This window comes from Simochromis diagramma, unplaced genomic scaffold, assembly GCF_900408965.1.
Source record: "Simochromis diagramma unplaced genomic scaffold, fSimDia1.1 OVJJ01000107.1, whole genome shotgun sequence".
Lineage (NCBI taxonomy): Eukaryota > Metazoa > Chordata > Actinopteri > Cichliformes > Cichlidae > Simochromis > Simochromis diagramma.
In genome coordinates, this window is record NW_024387209.1 from 5,482,105 (window position 1) to 5,506,804 (window position 24,700).

At 40.2% G+C, this 24,700-nt stretch overlaps 2 protein-coding genes across 2 annotated transcripts; both read left to right on the plus strand.

Annotated features, from left to right (window-relative positions):
* Window positions 1–3,948: 3,948 nt before the first annotated feature.
* Window positions 3,949–11,248, plus strand: pjvk (pejvakin). The gene is made up of 6 exons (XM_040051405.1): window positions 3,949–4,159; window positions 7,441–7,636; window positions 8,146–8,287; window positions 9,497–9,614; window positions 10,556–10,699; window positions 10,782–11,248. The coding sequence occupies exons 1-6, from the start codon at window positions 3,949–3,951 to the stop codon at window positions 11,081–11,083; spliced, it is 1,113 nt and encodes a 370-aa protein (XP_039907339.1). The 3' UTR covers window positions 11,084–11,248.
* A 3,812-nt stretch (window positions 11,249–15,060) lies between these two features.
* Window positions 15,061–23,917, plus strand: pwp2h (PWP2 small subunit processome component). The gene is made up of 21 exons (XM_040051403.1): window positions 15,061–15,224; window positions 15,569–15,681; window positions 16,317–16,411; window positions 16,498–16,597; window positions 17,601–17,744; window positions 17,826–17,961; window positions 18,053–18,297; window positions 18,842–18,985; window positions 19,071–19,141; window positions 19,284–19,420; window positions 19,634–19,782; window positions 19,880–20,027; window positions 20,144–20,294; window positions 21,327–21,507; window positions 21,602–21,749; window positions 22,077–22,185; window positions 22,561–22,626; window positions 22,913–23,131; window positions 23,223–23,373; window positions 23,481–23,555; window positions 23,637–23,917. The coding sequence occupies exons 1-21, from the start codon at window positions 15,207–15,209 to the stop codon at window positions 23,800–23,802; spliced, it is 2,766 nt and encodes a 921-aa protein (XP_039907337.1). The 5' UTR covers window positions 15,061–15,206; the 3' UTR covers window positions 23,803–23,917.
* Window positions 23,918–24,700: the final 783 nt, after the last annotated feature.

A 24,700-nucleotide genomic window follows, 5' to 3' on the forward strand; every position in this document is an offset into this window, starting at 1 on the left:
TCAGGCCCCATCTTATCTTAATGACCTTGTAGTACCATATCACCCTATCAGAGCACTTCGCTCTCGCACTGCAGGCTTACTTGTTGTTCCTAGAGTATTTAAAAGTAGAATGGGAGGCAGAGCCTTCAGTTTTCAGGCCCCTCTTCTGTGGAACCAGCTTCCAGTTTGGATTCGGGAGACAGACACTATCTCTACTTTCAAGATTAGGCTTAAAACTTTCCTTTTTCCTAAAGCATATAGTTAGGGCTGGACCAGGTGACCCTGAATCCTCCCTTAGTTATGCTGCAATAGACATAGGCTGCCGGGGGGATTCCCATGACGCATTGAGTTTTTCCTTTCCAGTCACCTTTCTCACTCACTATGTGTTAATAGACCTCTCTGCATTGAACCATATCTGCTATTAATCTCTGTCTCTCTTCCACAACATGTCTTTATCCTGTCTTCCTTCTCTCACCCCAACCGGTTGCAGCAGATGGTCGCCCCTCCCTGAGCCTGGTTCTGCCGGAGGTTTCTTCCTGTTAAAAGGAAGTTTTTCCTTCCCACTGTCGCCAAAGTGCTTGCTCATAGGGGGTCATATGATTGTTGGGCTTTTCTCTGTATCTACTGTACAATATAAAGCGCCTTGAGGTGACTTTTATTGTGATTTGGCGCTATATAAATAAAATTGAATTGAATTGAATTGAATTACATTTAGTGAACTAGTCTAGTTAACTGCCTTTTGCTTCAATAATCTTGAGGTCTGGGCTCTGGGGAGGCCAATCCATGACCGATAGTGTTCTACTGTGTTTTTCTATTCAGGTATGATTTTACTGCATTGACAGTGGGTTTGTATGGAAGCCCGTTTCCGCCACTAAAAAAAAAAAAAAAAAGCTAGTATCCATAACTCGAAATTTCGAGTTATTTTCTCGAAATTTCGAGTTATTATCTCGAAATTTCGAGAAATATAACTCGAAATTTCGAGTTACTTTTCTCAAAATTTCGAGTTAGCTCTGCCAATCAAAAATATACGTGAATGAGGTCGCTTTCTTGTTACCCGGAAGCATATGGCGCAGGACCGCGCACTCAAAAACGGATCCCAACAAATTAAAGTATGTTTGCTGATAGTAACACCATGTGATTCAGCTAATAACACAGGGATTTCATCATTTGTGAAGCCAGGCTGAAAACACTCAGCAATCTGTGCATTCACGACTGGATGTAATACCGGTAGCTTAGCTGTAGCATTTGTAGCTGAGGGCTTCAGCTTCCGGGTAACATGGAAATGACGTCATTCACGTAGATTACTGATTGGCAGCGCTAACTCGAAATTTCGAGTTGCTTTTCTCAAAATTTTGAGTTAATATGTCGAAATTTCGAGAAAATAACTCGAAATTTCGAGAAAATAACTCGAAATTTCGAGATAATAACTCGAAATTTCGAGAAAATAACTCGAAATTTTGAGTTATGGATCCTTTTTTTTTTTTTTTTAGTGGCGGAAACGGGCTTCCATAGGTTTGGGATCATTGTCATGCTAAAAAATGAAGCTGTTACCAGTTAGATACTTTCCAGATGCTGTATCAAAATCTCAATGTACTTTTCTGAGTTTATAAATTATCAGTTTTAACAGATCTCCACTGAACAGAACACCACTGGCTGAATTGCAGACGCAAACCATGACACAGCCTCCACCGTGCTACGCTAAGTTTTCAGCTAATAGCGCTTTGAGAATCAATGTATTGGTGAAAAAAAATCTATTTTATGTCTGTCAAACTATGTTATCTTTGGCATTTTTTCTAGATTATAATAATCCGCCATTAGGGATAATCCGGCTCAGCAGTCCCCAACGAGTCATTTGGTACCGGGCCACGAGAGTTGAGGCTCGGGTGTGAAATTTATGGTTTTCAGGGGTTTTATCGTTAACTCGGTTTCCTGGGTCTTTTCCCGAGTTGTACTTGTGTGTCTTATTTTGAAAGAAATATTTATGTGTTACCATAGCGACCAGAGAGCATTAAGGGGCAGAGAGGAAGAAGTTGCTCTCAATGTTGTTGGCGCATTTCAGGAGGCTAATAAAGTTAAAGTTAAACACAACTACACAGTGAATTTGTGTTTATTGTTATATTTACAAAATACCATAGTTTTTGTCTCGCTTGTATCATTTTATTTTGTTGTATTTATCTGCGACACCTTAAAGACTGGTCCCTGAAAATAAAGCCTGATATTAAATTGGTCCGTGGCGCAAAAAAGGTTGGGGACTGCTGCTCTAGCTGATGATTTCTGATGATTTCAGTGTAATTTGGGAACATTTAGTGTCCAAATGAAACTACATTTACAGCGGTTTATACAAATCTTTATCTCTTTGTTTAGTACCAGAAGGAATTTGTTGGACACTTTGCTATCAACCTGATATATCTGTCCAACATCTGTGCACTCCAGCTGGAGCGGTATACGGTGCGCATGTTACATCCATTCAATCTGTTTTCCAGATAAAAGCTGTCTGCCAAGTCACTGTGTCAAACTGATCCTCAGTCCCCAAGGTGATGTCCTAGAGGTGGATGGCAAAACAAACACCATGACTCCTCTGTCATTGTCTCCACTAGAATATGTTTGTTTTCATGAGTAATATTAGCTTCAGCTGAGTTGTCAGGGTCTTCCTAAAGTAACATTTCTCTCAGTGGGTGAGGTGGATTTCACTTGTTTCCTTTGCTGAACAAGACAGGAAGTGTTTCAGGTGCTTGAAGAACACGCTGATTTCTCATCATGAAGCCACCAGGGACAAAAACTCAGGCAGATGGGAAGTCAGTTCCTCTGTCAAATGAGAGCTCAGGTTCTGTATATCCATGCACTTTTTTCCCTGCTTTGATGGACTAATGGTTAGAGAAGATATCCTTTTCACTTCAGGTCATGGGGGTTAGAGTGTCAAACAACCTTGTTGCCTGTTGATTTTCTCTGGGAAGACTGAGCATGTCAACAGTACATGTTTTACTCTCATTAATGTGATTTGTCACAATGGTTAAAGCTGGTATACGACCCTAACCTCATAAACCTACATTTTTATGTACAAAAATGAGTCTTGTTTTCTTGATGAAATGGCCTAAACTGGTGACAGAAGGTGAGTTTACAACTCAGAACAATATAACTGTGAATTACAGCAAGATTTTTTTTAAACACAAAAATAATACTTACAAGCAAATCCATGACTTTTTTTGACCTAAAAGTTAAAAAATTAAAGGGAGTGTAATGCATAGAACGCTAACGCCTTCTTTAGCTTCCGTGGCAAGAAAGCTTTAAACCTTCAAACATACTATTTCTGGTTGTATAGACTAGAAAGCAGTGCAACCACAGGAGAGATCAACCCACCATCATGCATGCAGGACACACTGTGTGTGGAAGCCACCAGTCAGAAAGGTTGACATTATCCAAACTAAAAAAAGCTCAGATGCAAAAACATTTAATCCTACAAAAACCACAGAGGCATCCCTGACAAAGAGAAAAAGTCCAGACCGTTTTCAGGCTGAATAAAGATAGACTAATGGCCATAGCAGATGTTTTGTGTATTAGACTCAAAGAGGAACATGTAGCAACAATATCATCTGTGTAATTCCTTTAATACTTAATAGCAATAGACTTCCATACTTTAAGTATGCCTTGAAAATCAAATTTTCCAAATACAGATGGCAAAAAGTACAAAACAGGCACTTATAATTACTTCTTCCACCTTATTTGTCAGGTGACAGGAAGGTGCAGGCCTACAGCAACCTATCAGGTTAACACACACCTCACTGTCCCATATTCCCTTACAAATTCCCTGCATTATTTAACATTTCACGAGTTTGTAAGAACACTCCCGAATCAGCTTCCCCATTGAGAGAGAGCACTCCTCACCATAACCAATACAAGCAAAGGGTGCCCAGCAGTCGAGTACAAGCTGTTTTTTTTTTTACCTGGTTCGATATTTATGCATCTTTAGAAATGTTTGCTGCAGCCACCAAAAACTTTGTGAAGCAGGTGGGAGACACAGGGAGGTTGATCCCTGTCCCGAGCCTGAGTGAGGCTGACCGCTACCAGCCCCTCAGCCTGGTTACCAGAAAGAGGAAGAAGCATTTTTGGAAGAAGGACAAGTATGCCTCAACACCTTTCTCACTGAAAGACATCCTGGTGGGCGAGAAAGAGATCACAGCAGGTACATTAATGTCAGAAAATTCATATCTGAGTAAATATAGCTAAATTTTATGTTGAAACATGAGCCTTTTCCCTTTAAAAGGTTTAAGATTGGGGAAAAATAAGTTTATTCCACTCTAAGTATTGTATCATGCTCCTGCATTTTGTTGAATATATAAAGACTGCTGTCCACTGCAGCCACTGTCTCTAATTTACATACAGTATTTTTTTAATCTTTGATGTTTTTTCGCTGATTCCAAGCAACCTATGCACCAATGAGCTACACGCCTTAAGGACTGAACAGGAACACATTTGCATAGACCGAATTTCCCAGAGGAACCCACCCGAGGGATTAATAACGTTTTATCTAATCTAATCTGAAAACGCTTATCTATAAGCTTTGTGTAGGCAAACACCGCAAACAGATGTAACCACGCAACCATAAAACAAGCATAAAGCCTTTATAGTCACGCAACCCACCAAAAACTTTGCAGTCATTGCTTTGTTGCTAGCAGATTGCCATGGTCACCGGTAGTTTTCTCATGCTTGTCTGCAATTGGCTGCAAGTGAAAAAGTGCAATGCAAAATGATCATAGTATGTCTGTAGTCTGTAGTGGTTATATGTCAGTAAATCCTCAATTAAAATGTTATATGGATACATGGACAAAAATAAATATAAAACCCAACATATCTGATTTACTATCTGAAAACGTTGTTGTCTCCACTAAAGTTTCAAATGAACTTCTGTAGGTTCTAATAATCTTTAGCCTTAATATTATTTAATTATACTAAGTAATGTTTGGAATATGGTCATCTTTAGGTTTCACAACAAATCTTAACTTAGGCAAACTTTGTTTTCTCTAATCATTTACAACCCACATGAGCAAATCTGGTAGCTTGTTATGTTTCTGAGGTGACCACTGTTTATGTTTGTGGAGTAGGAGCCCAGGGGCCCGTTCTTCGTACCTCGCTAAGTAAGTTAGCTGGATTTGATTGTTGACGATTTCGCGTGATCTTGGATTGTTCGGTTCTCCGAAGCTCATCCGGGACTTGCTGTCATAGTAACAGATCCATAAGCGTAAACCTGCTCAGGAGCAGGCTTACTTTATGTAAACAAGATTAGATCGCGGCCACTCAGGTATGTCCGCTTCATTTATACGAAAGCAACAGCGATATTTTACCACTGTTTTACCATAAATAAATATTATCAATGTAACTAAAGATAATGCAGTACTTGATCCTTTCATTGATTTCATACAGATACATACAGGTCATTTCCTAAAAAAAGGGAAATATACTATTAATCATTCTATTTCATGTATTTGATTATTTCAGATGTAATTCACAGTTCAGAGTAGTAATAGTAAATTACTTCATGTAATCAAGATGAGAGACCACGGCTATAAATGGTTATCTCTATATAAATATCCGATAGCAGTTAGGTCCCCTTACTTTCAGCAGCTGTTGAAAGGATAAAGTTGTGGTATGTCAGTGGTTAGAAATACCATTATTACTTTAGGATTAGTTTAACACAACGTCAGGGCTGACCCGGGACCATTGCTGTGAGTCACAGTGCGCAGCATAAAAGTCCTTTCACATCGGACGCAGGATGTGCTGCTAATGCTAATTGCTAACTAAAAACAAAGGATCCAGAATTTGTTGCTGGCTGCTGAGCTCTGTGGGTTTTTGCAGCAGTTCTACCTGTACTAGATGCACCTGCTCCTTGTCGTTTTTATCTCTGACTTTATGTGAACTACAAGAGTTTCTGGTTTTTTTGCTAGTTCTTCAAATGTTCAATAAAAACATGTATGCTAATTCATAACGAAGAAAGCTTTGTAATGAAGACTGTCATTTCCAAAACACTGCCCCCCCTGCGTCCGCAGCGCTGTTGAAAAGGCTGTGGAAGTCCCTGTATTAAACACGTAGTCCTGTGACACAAAAATCACCAAACTCGGACGACCACAGACTGTTTTCCTTCGTGGTGATGAAGGAAAACGCTGGGTTGGCATGTAAAAGGGCATTTATTCCCTTCAAAGACCTGCAGTTCAAAAAAAGCGCCCCTCCGACAGCCAAACCCATCTGTTCTCTGATTGGATTGTTACATTTGTGATTGACATGACATTCACCAATCAGATGAAAGGAAGAAAAATAGGGTCAAAATTCGTAGTTGTAACTTGCAGGGTTTTTTTGGCTAAGTCCACACACAAATCTTTTTTACACATACAAATCTTTTTTACACACACACAAATCTTTTTTACGCACGCACAAATCTTTTTTACACACACACAAATCTTTTTTACGCACGCACAAATCTTTTTTACACACACAAATTCTTTTTACACATACAAATCCTGATTTACAAGTACAAAACTGATTTACAAGTACAAAATATTTATGACCACATTTTGAGCCTTGGATGTAGTAAGCGAGGTACGAAGAACGGACCCCAGGAGCTTAACAAGCTAGCTAGTTAGCAAGCAGAAAAACATCTAATATGGCTCATTTGGGAGCTTTACTATTAGCTAGGCTAGTTGTCTCCCCTTGCTCCTAGTTTTTAATCCATACATAGATAACCAGCTGTTTTCTTGTTATTATTTATCACTATACAGTTCTTCAGAGTATTATCAATCTAACGCAATAATAAAACAGACAAAAAAAAAAAGCTAACAAGCTAATCTAAGCCTATTGCCAGTCATTCTGAAAGCATTTTTCAGCACGTAGCAGCCATGTTGTTAATACTTTCACTGTAGTTAGACAATAATTTTAAAGTAATGTGCAGAGAATCATAACTTTGATTATTTCAGTGGTGAACAGGACATCAAAGCTGCATATCTTCACCAGCTTAATCTGACTGATAAAGCAATTCCTCCACCGATGTGGTGCTGCCCATCTGCTTCAAGGTTGAATGTTGTATATTCAGAGACGCTCTTCTGAAATTTTTTGTCATAACAAATAGTTCTTTGAGTTCTTTGGCTTCGTGTAGTTTCTTAGAGTGAGACATAAAACATTTTTATAGTTTTCAAGTTTTTGAGACATGATTAATTTTCTTCATTCTAAGAAAAAAACCCCAGTTAATTTCTTAAATAAACATTTTAACACTATAAAAAATGTTTCACTGCTGCCACAAATATTCTAAAATGTACTTTAATTGTTAAAGTATATGTTATATGTTAAATAAGTATTATTTAACCTATGCATGAACAGATACCATTTTACTGTTGGGACTGGAGTCGGACCTACTTACAGTTAATGCTTACAAAAGCATAAGTTAACCATAATGTTAACTATTGTTTTCTTTTGCAGGGGTTTCCTCTTACCAACTCCTCAACTACGAAGATAAATCTGATGTAGCTCTCAATGGTCGGTTAGGGAACCACATCATCAATGATGTGGGGTTCAACATCAGCGGGTCAGACTCAGTGGCTGTAAAAGCCTCATTTGGCATTGTGACCAAACACGAGCTGGAGGTGCCGACGTTATTGCGTGAACTCAACTCCAGGTATATGCATTGACAGACAGGGTATAACAGCAGCTCAGCAGGGGCTTTTATCTACATGTGTTGGATGTTAAAGCATCAATATCATGATAGTTTCTCAATACAGATTAGATGAAGTTACTTTGAGGTAGTGCTTTATTAATAATCAAGTAGAAGGATATATTTCTTTAATCAATTATTTATCAATTTGAAAAGTAAGCATAAAATACCGTAGGAAAAGTTCTTAAATTATGGCACTTTGTAAATCGGATATTTCAGATATCTGCATTGAAGTATTCTCCTTATGTCCACAATAAGTTGTCTGACCTTCGACCTCTTTGTTACACGGAGAATGCAAGAAGAGGGTTTCCCTGTAAAGATGAATAAACAATCATGTTATTCTACACCTTCATACATACATACAGGGGCTACATGCAATTGGACAATACAAGCCAGAGATGTTGCCTTGCTTGACTTTAACAGGTGCTAATGAGTTCATGTTTAATTCAAGCTCTCATTTTTTGATCTTCCAGGAAGGTGGACCTGGATCACTGCCTGATTCGTCAGTCAAAGGAGAGCGGACGCAGTGTCCTCTGTGTTGTCGTGGAGAGTATTCGCACCACGCGTCAATGCTCTCTGACCGTGCATGCTGGCATGAGAGGGACCACCATGAGGGTAAAAATACCTGTAGTTTTTTCATCTTAACACCCTCCAGGACCAAGACCCATCCAGGGTTAGAATTAGATTAATGTTTACTGGCTTTTCATACGTTTTTTTAGCTGTTTGATGAGTTTTTTAAATTAAGCTTCCTTGATGAAGATGAAGAAAGAGTAGTTCATGCTTTTACACCTTTACTGGGATACCTAAACTTGTCTTTAAGAGCCTCAGTGATTTGGTGCCACCCTACTCTACTTAACCTTTAAAGCCCTACACTCTTGATGTTTGGAAACCAACTGCTCTTGAATGTTCCTAGATCCAGCCTCAAAAACTAGATTTTTCAGTGGCTGTCTCCATTCTGTGGAACAATTTACTCTTTCACACAAGAGCTGCCCAATTACTCAACCATTTTTAATGTGTCTTAACGCCCACTGACATCCTGGGCCATTTGACCTCAGTAAGTCACATAATAGGGTGGGGCTAGGCTTCACAATGGGTTCACCCGAAACCTTGGCTGATTGTGACCCACCTCGGCTCATGTGATTAGATAGAGGATCATTAGGGGGTCCATGACCCTCTTGGGGACATTCCCATATGGCTGAAAATCTGGGACTCTCCACCAGTTGCTTAGAACTGAAAAAGCTTCTCAGATGAGAGTTGAAACATCTTTAAGGAAACTTAGAGAAGTCCAGATGCTTTTCTTTCCAAGCTCCTTAGACTACGATGACCTGGATGACTGAGAACCTTCACAGATATTTTTAAATATTCTTAAAAAAAACTCCTTACTTTCACTCACTGCCAGTTCTTGTTGAGCTCAGTATCCTGGCTTTTACTGCACAAATAGTCTTATTTACTAGAATTATTGTTTATTTAAATAAGTTTTATTGACTTTTATTGTTTATGTATGTGTATTTATAGTTTAATTAGTGATTGTAAATCGTTAATGTGTATTTGGCATAATGTGTACAGCACTTTGATCATCTGAGGTTGTTCTGAAAATCTGCTATAGAAATAAACTTTAAGTCTCTATGTATGTAATGTGGCCATGCTTAAATTCTTAACACTTATATTTAAAACAAATGTGTCAAGGGCAGTGAACAATCCATCTCCCAATCATTTACTCAAAATAACGAGTCCTAACTCAATCATTTTCCCCTCACCTAATCCCAAATTCTCTGTTTAACCGCCTTTTCCATGTGTAACTATCAGCTTCCTGCTTTGCTCCAGTTTCAGATTGACGACGGCAGAAACCCCAAAGGTCGAGACAAGGCCATTGTCATCCCAGCTCACACCACCATTGCCTTCAGCATCTGTGAGCTCTTTGTTCGACTGGATGGACGACTTGGTAGGTGGGCAAACCATGCCAATCTTTAATTAGCCAATTAATTCATGTTTATGAGATGAAGCACTTCAAATGGCTTTGAAGTGTCTGACCCTTTGAAGTTTTAGCTTTAGTCTTTAAAGCCTTGCAGGCTAACTGTCACTATGAAAGCAGGTGAACTTATAGTCAACAGGTAAGGTGACAAAATCTGTATGAAGAACTATGTGAAGTGTAAGTGATGAAATAAGTCTAAATGGTCAGAAACGGTCAAAAATGAAATACTCAAAATGATTTGAAACCATAATCGTGAGCCTGCGTGACATTTATTTGAGTGTTTGAAGCTTGTCATCAATTTGGGACGATGGTGGTTGTAAAAACATCCTACCAGCAGTTAATTACTGAATTGGTTTGATAACACTTTTCCTGAAATCATCTAGAAACAAATTATTCTGAATTTCAGCTGGGCAACGCCTGTAACCTCATCTGGATTTCTGGGACTTTATGTAATGGATAAAGTGTCGGATGGCAGATACTTTACCTGTTAGGCCGCGTGACTCCTTGAGTTCCTGTAGTGAAAATCACAGAGGGACACTTCAGTACCAGCTAGTGAACACACATTTGAAGTCTTGGAATGAAGTCATAAAGTGTTTTAAACAAGAATTTAATGTTTTTGAGTGATTGAACACAACATCCAAGCTAATGTCCAGGCATTGAAGGAACCTTTAGACCAGGTTCAGTCTCCACACTGGCCACCCCTTACTACAACTACTAAAGTTCTTGAAGTGTTTGATACTGCAGCAAGAATAAACTTTCAACATAGCAAAACCATAACAAATCTTACTCCAGCATTCCATAGACTAAGTTGTTATTACAGATTTACAAAGTCAATAATGAAATGTTTGATTTGTTACAAAAATAATAATAAACAACACACATCGCCTGGTTTTCTTCTTCCTGTGTTTCAGATATTTGTGTGGCTCCGGAGTCACAGGGAGGCTTTGAGCGTGAGCAGATCAGGGAGCAGCTTGGTGGTTTCATTGGTCGCTTCTCCATGGGGCGACTACGCCGCTTCCTCTCTGGGATCATCTACGGAAACCCCTTTAGAGCAGGTATGATTACAGTATTTTTCATTAAATAAACTGACCCATCCTTCTGATACACTGAGTCCACTTTAATCCAACCCCTGTGTAGATGACCGAACATTCGAAGAGCTCACCCACTCTGACACCTACATGGACGACATGGTGACCGACTACTACGAGAAGGCTGCCAGCATGACGGACATTTCCACCGCTTACTTGAGGGAAAGCTCACATACAAGGGTCAACCTCCTCAAACACAACATCCCCAAGGGCCCCTGCGCACTCTGCGGGATGGGCAACCAACGGCGGGAAACCGTGTACGGCTGCCTGGAGTGCTCGACTGGGGGCCAGAAATATGTCCGGCTGCATGTGGTACCCTGTTTTGATCTCTGGCATAAAACCTTGAGGTGAAAAAGGCCTTTTTTTCTCACAAGTGATACAAGTGTGACTGTTTATCACTCCTGCCGACAGCCTCAACACACCATGTCTTCAGCTGCAGCCAAGTGATCCAGTAAAAGATGTAAACATAAACCTGGTGCTACCCGTACCTTTGTGGTGTATCATTTTCAGTTTCCCACTGGCACCGGCGCATTTCTACACGTGTGCTGTGTGTGTACTGTAGCTGCCAGCTGATTTATTATTAACTGAGGGTATTAAAAATAGATAGGAGGAGGGATCGTGTGAAGGCCAGTGAGGAACAAGTTCCAAGTGTGTCACTGATGTTGAGTTTCTGTTTAAAATTTTTTTTTTTGTTCCTTTGGGATTGTTTTATTTAAAGACATGCACTTCTAACATGCTAAGAAACACAACTACACAAGAGCCATAAAGTCAGCAATAGTTATGTCCTAATCTACTATTATCAAGGCTGTATGTCTTCTTACTAGGAAAAAATGATGTTTTAGGGGTAACATATTTCTATCTTTCTGTTCTTATTTTAACTGATTATTTAAGTGAACACCTGGTTGAACACATCATTAAAGGTACTTGAAAATGTAAAATGCTGTGCCAGGTAGGTTTGGATAGAATTTTTCCCTTAATAGAGTTAATTTGCTTTAATAAATGAAATCGTTGTTTAAAAACTGAATTTTTAATTTACTCAGGTTACCTTTGTCTGATATTAAAATCTGTCTGATGATCTGAAAGATGTAAGAATGAAAAATATGTAAAAAAGTAAGTTCTACTTTCAAATATTTTGTATGGCTTAAAGTCTATGTATGTACATTTAAAGAGAGCCATGCTGCACTTTTTGTGTAATAACAATTTGTACCACAAGATGGTGCAATGAGTCAGTGTAACCCAGGCATGTCCAAAGTCTGGCCCCTGTGGCCAATCATGGCTGTAGGTGGCCCGTCGTTTCTACCTTAAAATGTATTATTAATGGCCTGCAGACAAGAAGAAAATTAATAAAGTGTAATTTCTCTTTTTTTACACTCACAAAATACACACAATAGTATATAGTTTAATATTGACCGGAGATACTGATTTTCAGTAGCTCCGCTGGTGTTTCAGGTATTGCAGAAAGCTTGATCTTTATCTTATTTTTCTCTCCATATGCCAATGAAAAGTAGATTCATTTTGTTAAGGCTTGAACACACCTGATCAGCATATTGATGACTCTCGTGTTATTGAAAAAAAATTGTACAAAAAAAAGAAGAAAATTATTCTTCAAAAAAGGCAAGGAGATGAGGGTTAGACACAACCCAAAGTGAGAGTGAGTGGCAAAGTTGTGAGCAGAATCACTGCCTCAAAATTGAATTGTGGCACATCTACTGACATCTAGTGGTGAGATTGTGCACACTGCACCTTTAACCCTCTGGGGTTGACTGATGCACCAGCGTGTCAAAATCACATGACCAATTTAAGACGACACAGCTACAAGATGCAGCAACTCAGTCTCCATTTCAACTTGGGTCGACAGTTTTTGAATTGTATCGATGGCCCACGTAAAACCAGTTATGATAAAAAAAAATTCACGCCATGTTTTTTTCTGAACAAAACCGGGGTGTTTACAGCGGGAAGAACGGAAAAAACTGCGTTTTCTATGGACAGCAAACACTCTCCGCTTGCGAGTGAAAAAAGAAAAAAAACACCCCTTCCCTATTGGTGTTAAAATTTACCATGTCAGCCAATCAAAAAAATTATATGGCAACATGTGACACTTGGTTGTTTCGGGAAAGGGGGACGTTTTAGGAGTGACACCCGCGACGGAAAGCGGGCAAGCGAAAGAAAGAGAGAGAGAGTTTTCAGAGCGACATTAGTGACGTTTAGCGTGTTTGGAGGCTGTAGTTAGTGTGTTGTGTAGTTATTGTTTGGTATTGTGTGTCAGATATACTAGTGAATGTCACATTTGTTCCAAAAAAGCCACCAAAGGCAGATTCCAGTGTAAACGCTGTTCCCACACGGAAAACAGGACTGATGCACCTCCTGCTGTCAGACCTGCAGGGTTTAGGCCTGAGCTGTTCTCCTCTGTCTTATACTGGACACAAACTTTTTTTTTTTTTTTTGGACTGGCACAAATAATCTTATTTGATGCAGCACACCTGATTGTTCTGTAAATAGATTTAAATGGTTATATAAAAAACGACTGAGGCCTTGGCTGCATTTTTAGGTAAATAGTACCATATAACTTTGTTGTTTACAAAACTTGTGCATAATTTTTTAGAAATGTACGATTTCTATTTGCATTTCAACTTATGAAAATTATTTGTTAAACATGTTTGTGGGTTTTACAGTAAGAAATATAACTTTTTTCTACTCTGATTTTGAATTTTCTGTCTGAAATTAGATCAATTGTGCTAATATGGTATGCCAAAATGAAAAAATAACTCAAATTTCAGATATTTGAGGTTGTGCTGAAAATAATGATAAACAAATAATGATGACAAGGCAAGATAAACAGTTTTTAAAGGTGAAATGTTGAGGTAAAATCAAAAGTAGTCAAAAACGGCCAATTATACCCTGGACCTCAGAGGGTTAAATAACACCAGCTACAATATTGGATAATATGTGTTTGTTCAGCAGAACAGTGTCCAGTATGTTGGCTGATATACTTTATTTACATGATATACTTTGTTTATATCCAACTCATGTCAGCTGTGGTTTGTGAGTCAAGATGGCGCCGGTGTGCATGGCTCGCCGTCCACCGCTGTCAGATCCACTTTAACATTTTATCAATTATTTACCAAATTAAAAAACAACATGTGGTAACTTGTTTTTCATTTTGCTGCATACAAATTGAATGCAACAAAATCACATGACCTTTTATCATCCTTGAGCTTATTTCTAGTACAGCATTTAATATAAACACTGTATGTTTATTTAAAAAATAATAATGAAAAACACTCCTTGTAATACATTAAAATCAGCTCAACTTTTATTTTAAAATCCAATCCAACTTTATTTATAGAGCACTTTAAAAGCAACATGGTTGACGAAAGTGCTTTCCAGTGAAAAAAAAAAGATAAAGAAAACAACACACATATTACCAATATTGTACCCGGTGTTATTTAAAAAGCAGATTAACCACAAAGACCTGGGGAAAGATAAAGCCACCTTGGGGAAATGGGGAGAGCAAAAAAGAAACAGGTTGTCATAAGTTACGCATCAGCACAGGTAATGAAAACCACTGGTGAAACACTGCCCCCGGTGGTAAAAGATGTAGTCAAATTCTGCCAGTGTTAATCATAAAAAGTACCTTTAAGATAGCTTTAGAATTTGTTTACTTTATTCTTAAGAAGTATTGCATATTTATTTTAAGCTGAACATCGTCCTCTGGGATACTTGGTCAAATACTGTCTCTGCCAGTGACCAATACTTACATAAGTCTCCCTTCAGAAATCCCATCTTGAGAATAACACGTCGGTGTGCAACCATGCGGGTAATGGCCATGTGTCTGACTTTAACTTAGATAAATTGAGGGTGTGAGTCCCCAACTGAGAAATAAACTGGTAATAAAAGCAGTTTATTACCAGTGTCAGAGAAGATAATAATTACTCTCGCCTCCTCTAACAACACTGTGGAGTGATTGCCATCTGAAGGATAAAGACTAATTAACACTATATATGTTCTATAATGACATCTAGCACATATACTATCTTGCTCTACTTCCAAAATGATCTTTAGTTGCATAAACATGACTGATTAAAAAACATTAATATTATTAAAATAATACAGATAACACAGTCATCTCCAACATCTACATCAACAGTCCTACATTATTTGTCACCATCCAGATTTATGAGTTCTAAAAAAAGGTCTGGCCTATACAGGTGGATACACATGTTATGAAGGGGGGAGCTATGCATGTAGTCAAACCCCTTTTTTATGTTACAACCTTGTACTTTACCCTCCTTGTCACCAGAGGGCGCCGTGCAGTTTTCCAAGTCAACTCAAACCGGATGTGTCGACTGTCAACAAAACGCATCACACGTGTGGAGGAAGAAGAAGCATGTTGGTCTCGCGTTCATAGTCCTGGGATTTATAAAGAGTTAAAAAGAGAAGATTAATGTGCTGAAGTTAATGAATATTTAGTAAAATGAAGTTTGCTTATAGGGTAAGTGCGCTGCTGCTAGCGACTTTGCTATAGTCGCGCTGCTTTGGTAGCGGGAATGCGTGTCAGACCAAACTCCATTTAAAAAGTGTTAGATTTAATAGGTTTTTCGATGTTGGAAGTGCTGTAAACATTCAAGTGTTTTTGCTTTCAATGGTATATAATTCATAATTATTTCGGCTTGTGTATATAATAACAAAATGTCGTTTTAGTTGTGCGTGTGTGTCTGTGTTTTAATACAGTTTAATGAATCTGCCTCTGAATGTGTTGAATTCCCACGTTTTGACAGGAACTGCATACACTTGGCTGATGATCAAAAGTAAAATCACTTTTCTTTTATTTTGTAGTTTTCCAATTTGCTCGGCGCAGTCTATCGCCAGGGAAATTTGAACTTCTCCAGAGATGGCAACGTTGTTATCAGTCCAGTTGGGAACAGAATCTCTGTCTTCGATCTGAAGAAGTAAGACAAACAGTGGTATAGGACACATACAGGAAAGGGTTATCTGTAAAGTCCTGTCCTACAACATCTGGATGCAGTGTCCAGCGTCTAGATGTTATTGGATCTGCAAAGAGAAGAGTTGCATGCACTGTTTTTGTGGTCACTTAAAAGTATTCGGACATTTTTTTCATGGTGTCCACATTAAAATACAACTGATTGTGCTGCAGTATAGGTTTCAGTGTGCAGGTGGGGTAGGATAATGAAAAATAAATTATATTTTCCATTCAGTTTCATCTAAAAGTTGTATTTGTCGTGATAAATCTACACTGAAGTAGCTTTGCATGATTCTCTTCTGAACCCTTTGCCCTTCTGGGTTCTGTCTCTTGACATCTTTATCCCTTCCTGCCTAAAAGCACATTTTTCCTCTAATTTGCCAACTTCTGGAAGCCTGCAGAGGGGCTCCAGGTAAAGTTTGTGCTATTGGTAGGATTATTTTCACATTTGCCTTCTTATTTAAAACTTTGTCTACATTTGCACACATAAACATTTCATATATGTCATAAAGTAAGAAAAAGCATAGTAAGTAACCTTTAAAGTCACCTTATCTTAAAAATAATGAAAATAAGACTGATGTGTTTTTAATCTCTGCCCTGCAGCAACACGTCTGAGACGTTGCCGTTCTCCACGACAAAGAATATAACCTGTGTGGGTCTCTCTCCTGATGGGAGCCTGGCGATCGTTGTGGATGAAGGTACAAAATATTTACAGTTAAGGTCTTCTTCAGGACTCGGACGAGAACAAAATCCAAGCGTGTCTGATCATGTTTGTGTCAAACAGATGGTGCAGCGGTGCTGGTCAGTCTCATCACCAGAGCCATCCTTCATCATTTCCACTTTCACAAACCTGTGAGCAGCATCCGCTTCTCACCTGATGGAAGGTAAGGACGTTCAAACTGTGCGACGCATTTTGCACTACTTCTTCTTGGTGTTAGTAAGACACAGCTCAGCAGAGTTTATATGGCAGTTGTAGTCGGACGTTTACATCCACTCATCATAGGCGTGAATGTGATGGTAATTTCAGGATTTTAATGATTTCTTTAAACTGATCTTCGTCCAGAGTGGAATGATTGTACAGCACACGTCTTTAATGACTTCAAAAAAAGCAAGAACTGGGTGCACAAGTTTAAATTTATTTTGGATTTTCTGTAATTCACATGCACGGTGGTTAGCACTGTTGCCTCACAGCAAGAAATCCTGAGTTCAATTCCACCATCAGGCCGGGGTGTTTCTGTGTGGAGTTTGTATGTTCTCCCCATGTTTGCGTGGGTTCTTTCTGGGTACTCCAGCTTCTTCCCACAGTCCAAAGACATGCAGTTAGTGTGGTTAGGTTAATTGGTAGGTCTAAATTGCCAATAGGTGTGAATGCAAGTGTGAGTGGTTGTCTGTCTCTATGTGTTAGCCCTGCAACAGACTGGCGACCTGTCCAGGGTGCACCCTGCCTCAAAAGGATAAGCGGAAGAGATGGATGTAATTCCCACAGGTTCAAGCATATAGATACAGGCTGTAATATATACATTCACCCACTTGAATCTTTTAATAAGTGGTGCTGAAGGTTCAGCAATATCTTTTAACTTGACAAGGCCTTTTAATAGGAAGCAGACCCAAACTGTGACCCTCAGATGAGAGGAAATTGGTTAGGATGTTCAGGAACCACCAAGGCTCAAGTCTTTCCAAGGTGAAGTCAGATTTACATCACCATTGACTGAGACGGTGCCGGCCAAGAGAGAAGCCTATACTCCAAAATTGACACATTTAAGCGCGACTGAAATTTGCAGATGCTCACATGGACAAGTCAAAACTTTTTATGGTAAGACAGGTAATCATTATCTGGAGAGAACAAAAATTATTCTGACGACTGTTTGCTGCATTTTTAATTTGTAGGAAGTTCATTGTAACAAAGGAAAACGTGGCTCTGATGTACCACGCTCCTGGGAAGAAGCGAGAGTTTAATGCCTTCGTCTTAGACAAGAGCTACTACGGTCCCTACGATGAAACCACCTGCATCGACTGGACAGACGACTCCAAGTGAGTTTGTCAAACATGAGAGTGCGGAAGAAGCCTGTAATTGGACAGGAATACATTGTGATTGTGGCGTTTTTTTTCCAGGTGTTTTGTGGTGGGCAGCAAAGACATGTCAACGTGGGTGTTCGGTGCAGAGCGCTGGGCCAACCTGATCTACTACTCCCTGGGTGGACACAAGGACATCATCGTAGGCTGTTTCTTCGAAAAGGACAGCTTAGATGTAGGTTTACTTCTGCTAATCTACATATATACATATGTGTGTTTGTAGGTGTGGTTCTGTGTGTTCATCCCTCGTGTGCATGTTTACTCAGCTGTACACAGTGAGCCAGGACGGGACGCTGTGTGTGTGGGAGAGCGACACCGAGCTGGACGGCCTCATTCTGAAGAAGAGCCAGGACAAACCCAAGCTCCCGAGACAAGGGGAGGAAGAGGAAGAAGAGGAGAGCGAGGAGAGGGACAAGGTGGAGGGAGAGGAGGGAGAGGTGATCAGAGGGAAAGTTGAAACCGCCAAAGAGAGAGAGAAGAAGAAGAATGTTCGATACAAGATGATGAGCAAGTAAGACGCCTCCAATTTCCCGATTCTTTTCCTGATTTTTCTCTAATTGCAATTCTGATTTTTTAACTGCTAAAGTTTACATATTTATTTTTATTTATTAGTTTAATCAGTTAAATCAAATGATTTTTTTTTTTTTTGGGTGCTAACAACTTCAGTATATTTAATGATGTCATATAAACTTTTACCTTCATATTGTGAATATTTTCTGTTACCGGCCCTTCATTTTCACAGGGATGGATCAGAGTTTTCTGTTTTTGTCTGATTTGTTTGAAACATTTATAAGCTTTCATAACTACATAGTTACAGGAAGAATCCATGTTAAATTTTCAGGGCTGGGAAACACATTCTAGCTTTGTTTGGTTTGTAAGAACTTGCTGATTCTTGAGCTTTTTGCTCAGAGGGGTTATTTTTTCATGCTTACCTCACTATTTTAAGCTCTGGCTTTATTTATTATGAATATCCAGCTCTGTAACATTAATAGAAGACAATGCTGGCATTAGGATTTTAGTGAGATCTAAAAACAGCCTTTTGTTTCCACGTTCAGACACTTTTTCAACAAAGAAGGGGATTTTAACAACTTGACTGCTGCTGCGTACCACAAACCGAACCACATCCTGGTCACAGGCTTCGCCTCTGGGATATTCCACCTGCACGAACTTCCAGAGTTTAACCTCATTCACTCCCTGAGGTGAGAGAAAAGCTGTGGTTTGGTTTAAAAAGTTACAGGACAGATGTGTTTTCTCATCTAACCGTGTGGATGTGTCTCCCTGCAGTATTTCAGACCAGAGGATTGCCTCGGTGGCTATAAACAGCTCCGGAGACTGGATCGGCTTTGGATGCTCGCGTAAGAAGTTGTTTCTTTTTACGTGTGTGTGTGTGTGTGTGTGTGTGTGTGTGTGTGTGTGTGTGTGTGTGTGCGCGCGCGTGCGTTAGCTTACTGGTGTTGCAGAGTAAAACTCAAAAGGTAAACACATCGACTATTTCAGGGATGGGCCAGCTGCTGGTGTGGGAGTGGCAGAGTGAGTCGTACGTGTTCAAGCAGCAGGGACACTTCAACAACATGGCGTCGCTGGCTTACTCTCCAGACGGACAGTACATCGTGACGGGAGGGGACGACAGCAAAGTGAGTCTCAGAGTGAAGCCTTTAACTTCATGTGTCCATGCTGAGACAGGAGAACAGGGGTGGGAAACTCCAGGCCTCAAGGGCCGGTGTCCTGCAGGTTTTATAGATCACCCTGAATCAACACACCTGAATCCAATCATTAGTTCAATACCAGATAAATGAAGACTCAAGGTCTCGTCTCTGACTCCACACTGTGTTAATAAATTCCTGCAGGTGAAAGTGTGGAACACCAACACCGGCCTCTGCTTTGTCACATTTACCGAACACACCAGCAGCGTCACTAACGTCACCTTCACCTCCAGCGGCTTCGTCATCGTCAGCGCTTCTCTGGACGGGACGGTCCGAGCCTTCGACCTGCACAGGTGGGCGCTGGCGGCAAGGACGGGGGTGTATTCTTTTAAAAGATGGTTGAGAATGTATTCCTGTAATGTTGTTTTGGGCGTTTTTTTTTTTTGGCAGATACCGAAACTTCAGGACTTTTACGTCGCCTCGGCCTGCGCAGTTCTCCTCCCTCGCAGTAGATGCCAGTGGGGAGCTGGTGAGCGCAGGAGCTCAGGATTCCTTTGAGATCTTCCTCTGGTCCATGCAGACAGGCAGGCTGCTAGAGGTAGGCATCATGCTTCTTTTTAATTACGCTTTTTCATCCTTCCTTATGAGACAGACTAACTTGATTGAAGCTGCCAGGATCCCTCAGATTAACATTTCCTTCCTGCGACCGGACAGGTCCTGGCGGGTCACGAGGGTCCGGTGAGCTGCCTCTGTTTCAGTCCGGTTCAGTCCGTCCTGGCCAGCTGCTCGTGGGACCGAACCGTTCGGCTGTGGGACATGCTGGACAGCTGGCAGACCAAGGAAACGCTTCCCCTCACATCTGATGGTAAATTCAGATCCTTCGTGAAGCCATCAGTGATCGTCTTGTGATTTGGGTGTTTGTTTGTTTTTTGTTGTTTTTTTTATGCCGCCACTAGGGGGGGGACAGATTGAAAGATTCAAGTTGCTTTTAAGTTGGTTTTGTTTCTTTTGTAATTTTTGTCTGTTTGTTAGCAGTCTAGCGTCCACAGTTTTTAAGATATCATGTTCAACCTTTGTGTGACGGTAGATACTAGAAACAGCTCAAGCTTATTTCATTTGTGTGAAAACTGCGTCCAAGTCAAGGTCACACCAAACTGAAAATCAGTAACGACTTTTTATGGATCGTCTTCAAACTTCCCAAAAATATACTAGGCCTTGACTACCTAGGTTTGCTATGCATTTGGCCTTGACCTTCATTGTTAGCAAAGTCAATGTTGAAAAAAATTTAAGTTATCAAGTGATATATCATATGAAAGGGTATAGAGTGAGCTGTACAACACTTTTTGTTTTTTCAATACGACGCCCTATAATGTCACAATGACCCCATGAAGTTTTGTAAAATTACACGTGTGCATGAATATATCTTTAAATTTATCTTAAACTTTTTGCAGCTTATAGAAGCCAAAGATTTTAGCCAGTTTTGCTCTGATTATATAGGTAAAGATGATAAAATAAACCATTTTACTATGTAATGTTTCAAGGTCAAAGTTCATGGTCACACGAATTTATTTAAAGGCTTTATAGTTTCCTTTGGATTATAAAATAACAGTCATTTTGGGACATCAGCACTTTCTTTGGCTGAGCTCTACAACATCATGTGACTTCACAGTAACAGAAAAACATTTATACACTGTACTGGATTTTTATTGTTAGTGCTGACATCAGCATAAAACATCAAGTTTCAGCATAGCCCTTCAGGGCGAGTTCTCTCTTTGCTTTTGTTTGTTGTATATGTCTATGTAAAATTCTGCCTCCCTCACTGTGTGTTTTTTTTTTTTTTTTTTTTTTTTTTTTTTTTTTTTTTTAATTTTTAATTTAAATGTCTTTTGTTCCTCAGGCTTGGCAGTGACGTACCGCCCTGACGGTCAGGAGTTGGCTGTGGCCACTCTGAACGGTGAGATCTCTTTCTGGAACCCGCACACGGCCACACAAAACGGCTCCGTTGCTGGACGACACGACCTGCAGACAGGCCGCAAGGAGACGGATAAAATCACAGCCAAGCAGTCCGCCAAGGGCAAGTGAGTGGATGGGATTTGAGCCTCAGGTTTGATTCCACTGGTTCAAATCATCTTGTTTAATGTGACTTTTTTTTTTCTTCTGTCTCTCGTTAAGGTCGTTTACATCACTGTGTTACTCTGCGGACGGGGAGTCTGTTTTGGCTGGGGGTCAGGCCAAGTTTGTCTGCATCTACAACATCAAGGAGCAGATGCTCATAAAGAAGTTTGAAATCTCCTGCAACCTGTCCTTCGACGCTATGGAGGTGCGACCTCACAGTCTGCTCAGCGAGTTTATTTCCATGTCACATGACTGCAGCATACATATTTAATAGCATCGGCTGTCCTGGAAAAACAGATCTATGGTTGATGGTTGAGGGTTTTTTTTTTTTTTTTTTTTTTTTTTGTTTGTTTTTTTTAAGGAGACGAGGCGAACCCAAAATAGGAATTTAAGGCATTTTTTAAAAGCGTATGTTAGATGAGTAAACATGGATGGATCGGACGCTTCATCGTGAAAATGTGCATCTTTAGTCCTTGAAGAGGTTTTAATTATGACAGGTTTCACTTATCCTGTTGTCCTGCTTCACCTTCAGGAGTTCCTGGACAGGAGGAAGATGACAGAGTTCGGCAGTCTGGCTCTGGTGGATGAAGGAGCCGGGGACGGAGACGGAGTCAGCATCAGCCTCCCTGGAGTCAGGAGAGGTACAACCCTCACACGAAGGCTCAGACCAGTTATTATAAGTGTGGAAGTTGTGTGTTTGCTACAAGGTGCAGTGGTCAGAAGTGGTTATTGCTGTGATCGGACTGAAACCGCCAGAATTAAAAATCGATAAACTTTAGAAGTGAGGATTTTAATGTATTTTGATTCATTTAGGTGATTAAAAATTTGACATTTTCTCTGATTTTGACCTTGAGTTGATCTTGACTTTATGATATAATTTTGGCAGCCCTCCATGTAATTAAGTAATTGTATTTTGTTAGGATCATGAGGCCTTTTACAAAAAAGTCTCTTGTGCCTTATTCACTGATGTTTTTGAATCGACCCTCACTGATTCTTGTGTCTGCTCATCCTTAAAGGTGACATGAGTTCTCGTCACTTCAAACCTGAGATCAGAGTGAGCTCGCTGCGGTTCTCCCCTACTGGTAGGTGACAGAATTACAGCTCTGAGCATGGTTTCAAAATGTTATCCTGTGAACACTGGATGATGGAAGACAACACTGATGTTGTCCTTCATGATGTTGATGTTGTCCTTCATCACAGCAGTTTTTCATGTTGTTTTCTGCTCCCATTACGGTGTTTGAATCTCGTGCAGCAAACTTCGCTGGACAGCAGCAGACACGTTTATGAAGCATGTATGAAAAGCATGCGTCCCGTTACAGACGAGCTTTGTCGGCCGGTTAGTCAAGTTGTTCTCCTCCTCCTCCTCAGGTCGCAGTTGGGCGGCCACCACCACTGAGGGCCTGCTGGTCTACTCCCTTGACGGGTCACTGGTCTTCGACCCGTACGACCTGGACCTAGACGTGACACCGGCCAGCATACGCAAGCAGCTGCGCCTTCAGGAGTGGGCGTCGGCCATAGTCCTGGCGTTCAGACTCAACGAAAAAGCCCTCAAGCAGGAAGTGTTGGAGAAGGTCCCACATGAGCAGAGTGAGTGAATTTCACCTTATTTAACATTTTGAGTTCCCTTTTTCACTTGGAAACGCCCGAGTGATGTGAGTTGTGCGTCCTTCTGGTCTAGTCCCGGTGGTTTGCGGCTCTCTTCCTGACATTTATGTCGAGAAGCTGCTGGGTTTCATCGCCACGTGTTTGGAGAAGTCTGGCCACTTGCAGTTCTATATGACCTGGGCCCAGAACCTGCTCATGCTGCACGGACAGAAACTGAAGAACAGGTGTGTCCTCAGGCTCTCATTCACATCACAGATTCAGTTCAGCATGACTGTAAGTGAACAGAAGATGACAGCAACAAATTTTTCAATGCATCTGCTTTGGCATGCAGGTCTGGAGCCATCCTGCCCACGCTGCAGGCGCTACAGAAGAGCATCCAGAGGCACTTCGACGACCTCTCCAAGCTGTAAGTTACAGATCCTCTGAAATGTTGTGCCTTTGCCCAGATACAGCTTAACAGATCTGAATGTGTGCTTTGTTTGTGTAGCTGCGACTTCAACATGTACAACATCCGCTATGCCGTGGCCCTCTCAAAGCAAAGAGGCTTAAAGAGGGCGGCTGAGGAGGAGACAGAGGACCAGGAGGAGGAGGATGAAGAGCTATCTGAGGAGATGAGCGAGGCTTCTTTAGAGGATGCAGAAATGATGCTGTAGGGCCACCTCAGTGCCACAGCATGACACATGTTGAACTGTAAAAGATAAACAGATTTTTGTGTACTTGGATGTGATGTTTTAGAGTTCTTTTATAATTAAATTCATATATAACTGTAGATGGTTTTCTTTGGTTTAATGAAATGTCACCCTGTATGATTATAATTATTATTATTATTGATTTCTTTTTTGTTAGCGTATATATATATATATATATATATATATATATATATATATATATATATATAGACATTTATAAGCAAATGTTATTTACATTATTATGCAAAGGTCTTGGACGTCTCCATATTTTTTCTAGGAAAATAAATGAAATAGATGCAGTGATGTGTATATCTTGAGGAATAGTTCTCCAGACTTCTTGACGGACATTCAAAGCTCTTCTTTGGATGTTTCTGCCTTTTGTTCTGTTCTGTGTCAACATGATCCCACACTGCTTAAATAATGTTGAGGTCCGGGCTCTGGGGAGGCCGATCCATGACTCGTAGTGTTCCACTGTGTGTTTTTATTCAGGAATTTTTTACTGCATTGGCAGTGTGTTCGGGATCATTGCTGTTACCAATCAGATGCTTTCCAGATGTAATTGCATGGTGGCTCAAAATCTGATGGTACTTTTCTGAGTTCTTAATTCATCATTTGAAGAGATCTTGAACACCACTTACTGAAATGCAGCCCAAACCTTGATAGAGCTTCCACCGTGTTTTACAGATGTCTGCAGGCACTCACTGTTGTAACGTTTGTCCTAGCTTGTGCAGTTGAATCTGAATGTGTAAACTGAATGTGAATGAAAAAGCAGCAATGGCCAAAGAAACACTTTGAAAGATTTTCAGAAAGCTGGAGAACTATTGCTCAAGAGCGTTTAAAATGACAGAAGTCCGGAAGTAAA

What these genes read in the sequence shown, in the direction of transcription:
- pjvk (XM_040051405.1), top strand. Translation starts at nt 3,949, where the DNA reads ATGTTTGCTGCAGCCACCAAAAACTTTGTGAAGCAGGTGGGAGACACA. An exon ending in CGAGAAAGAGATCACAGCAG is followed by an intron (nt 4,160 to 7,440) that starts GTACATTAATGT and finishes TTTCTTTTGCAG; the next exon opens with GGGTTTCCTCTTACCAACTC. An exon ending in TCGACTGGATGGACGACTTG is followed by an intron (nt 9,615 to 10,555) that starts GTAGGTGGGCAA and finishes CCTGTGTTTCAG; the next exon opens with ATATTTGTGTGGCTCCGGAG.
- pwp2h (XM_040051403.1), top strand. An exon ending in CGCTTCTCACCTGATGGAAG is followed by an intron (nt 16,598 to 17,600) that starts GTAAGGACGTTC and finishes TTTAATTTGTAG; the next exon opens with GAAGTTCATTGTAACAAAGG. An exon ending in TCGAAAAGGACAGCTTAGAT is followed by an intron (nt 17,962 to 18,052) that starts GTAGGTTTACTT and finishes ATGTTTACTCAG; the next exon opens with CTGTACACAGTGAGCCAGGA.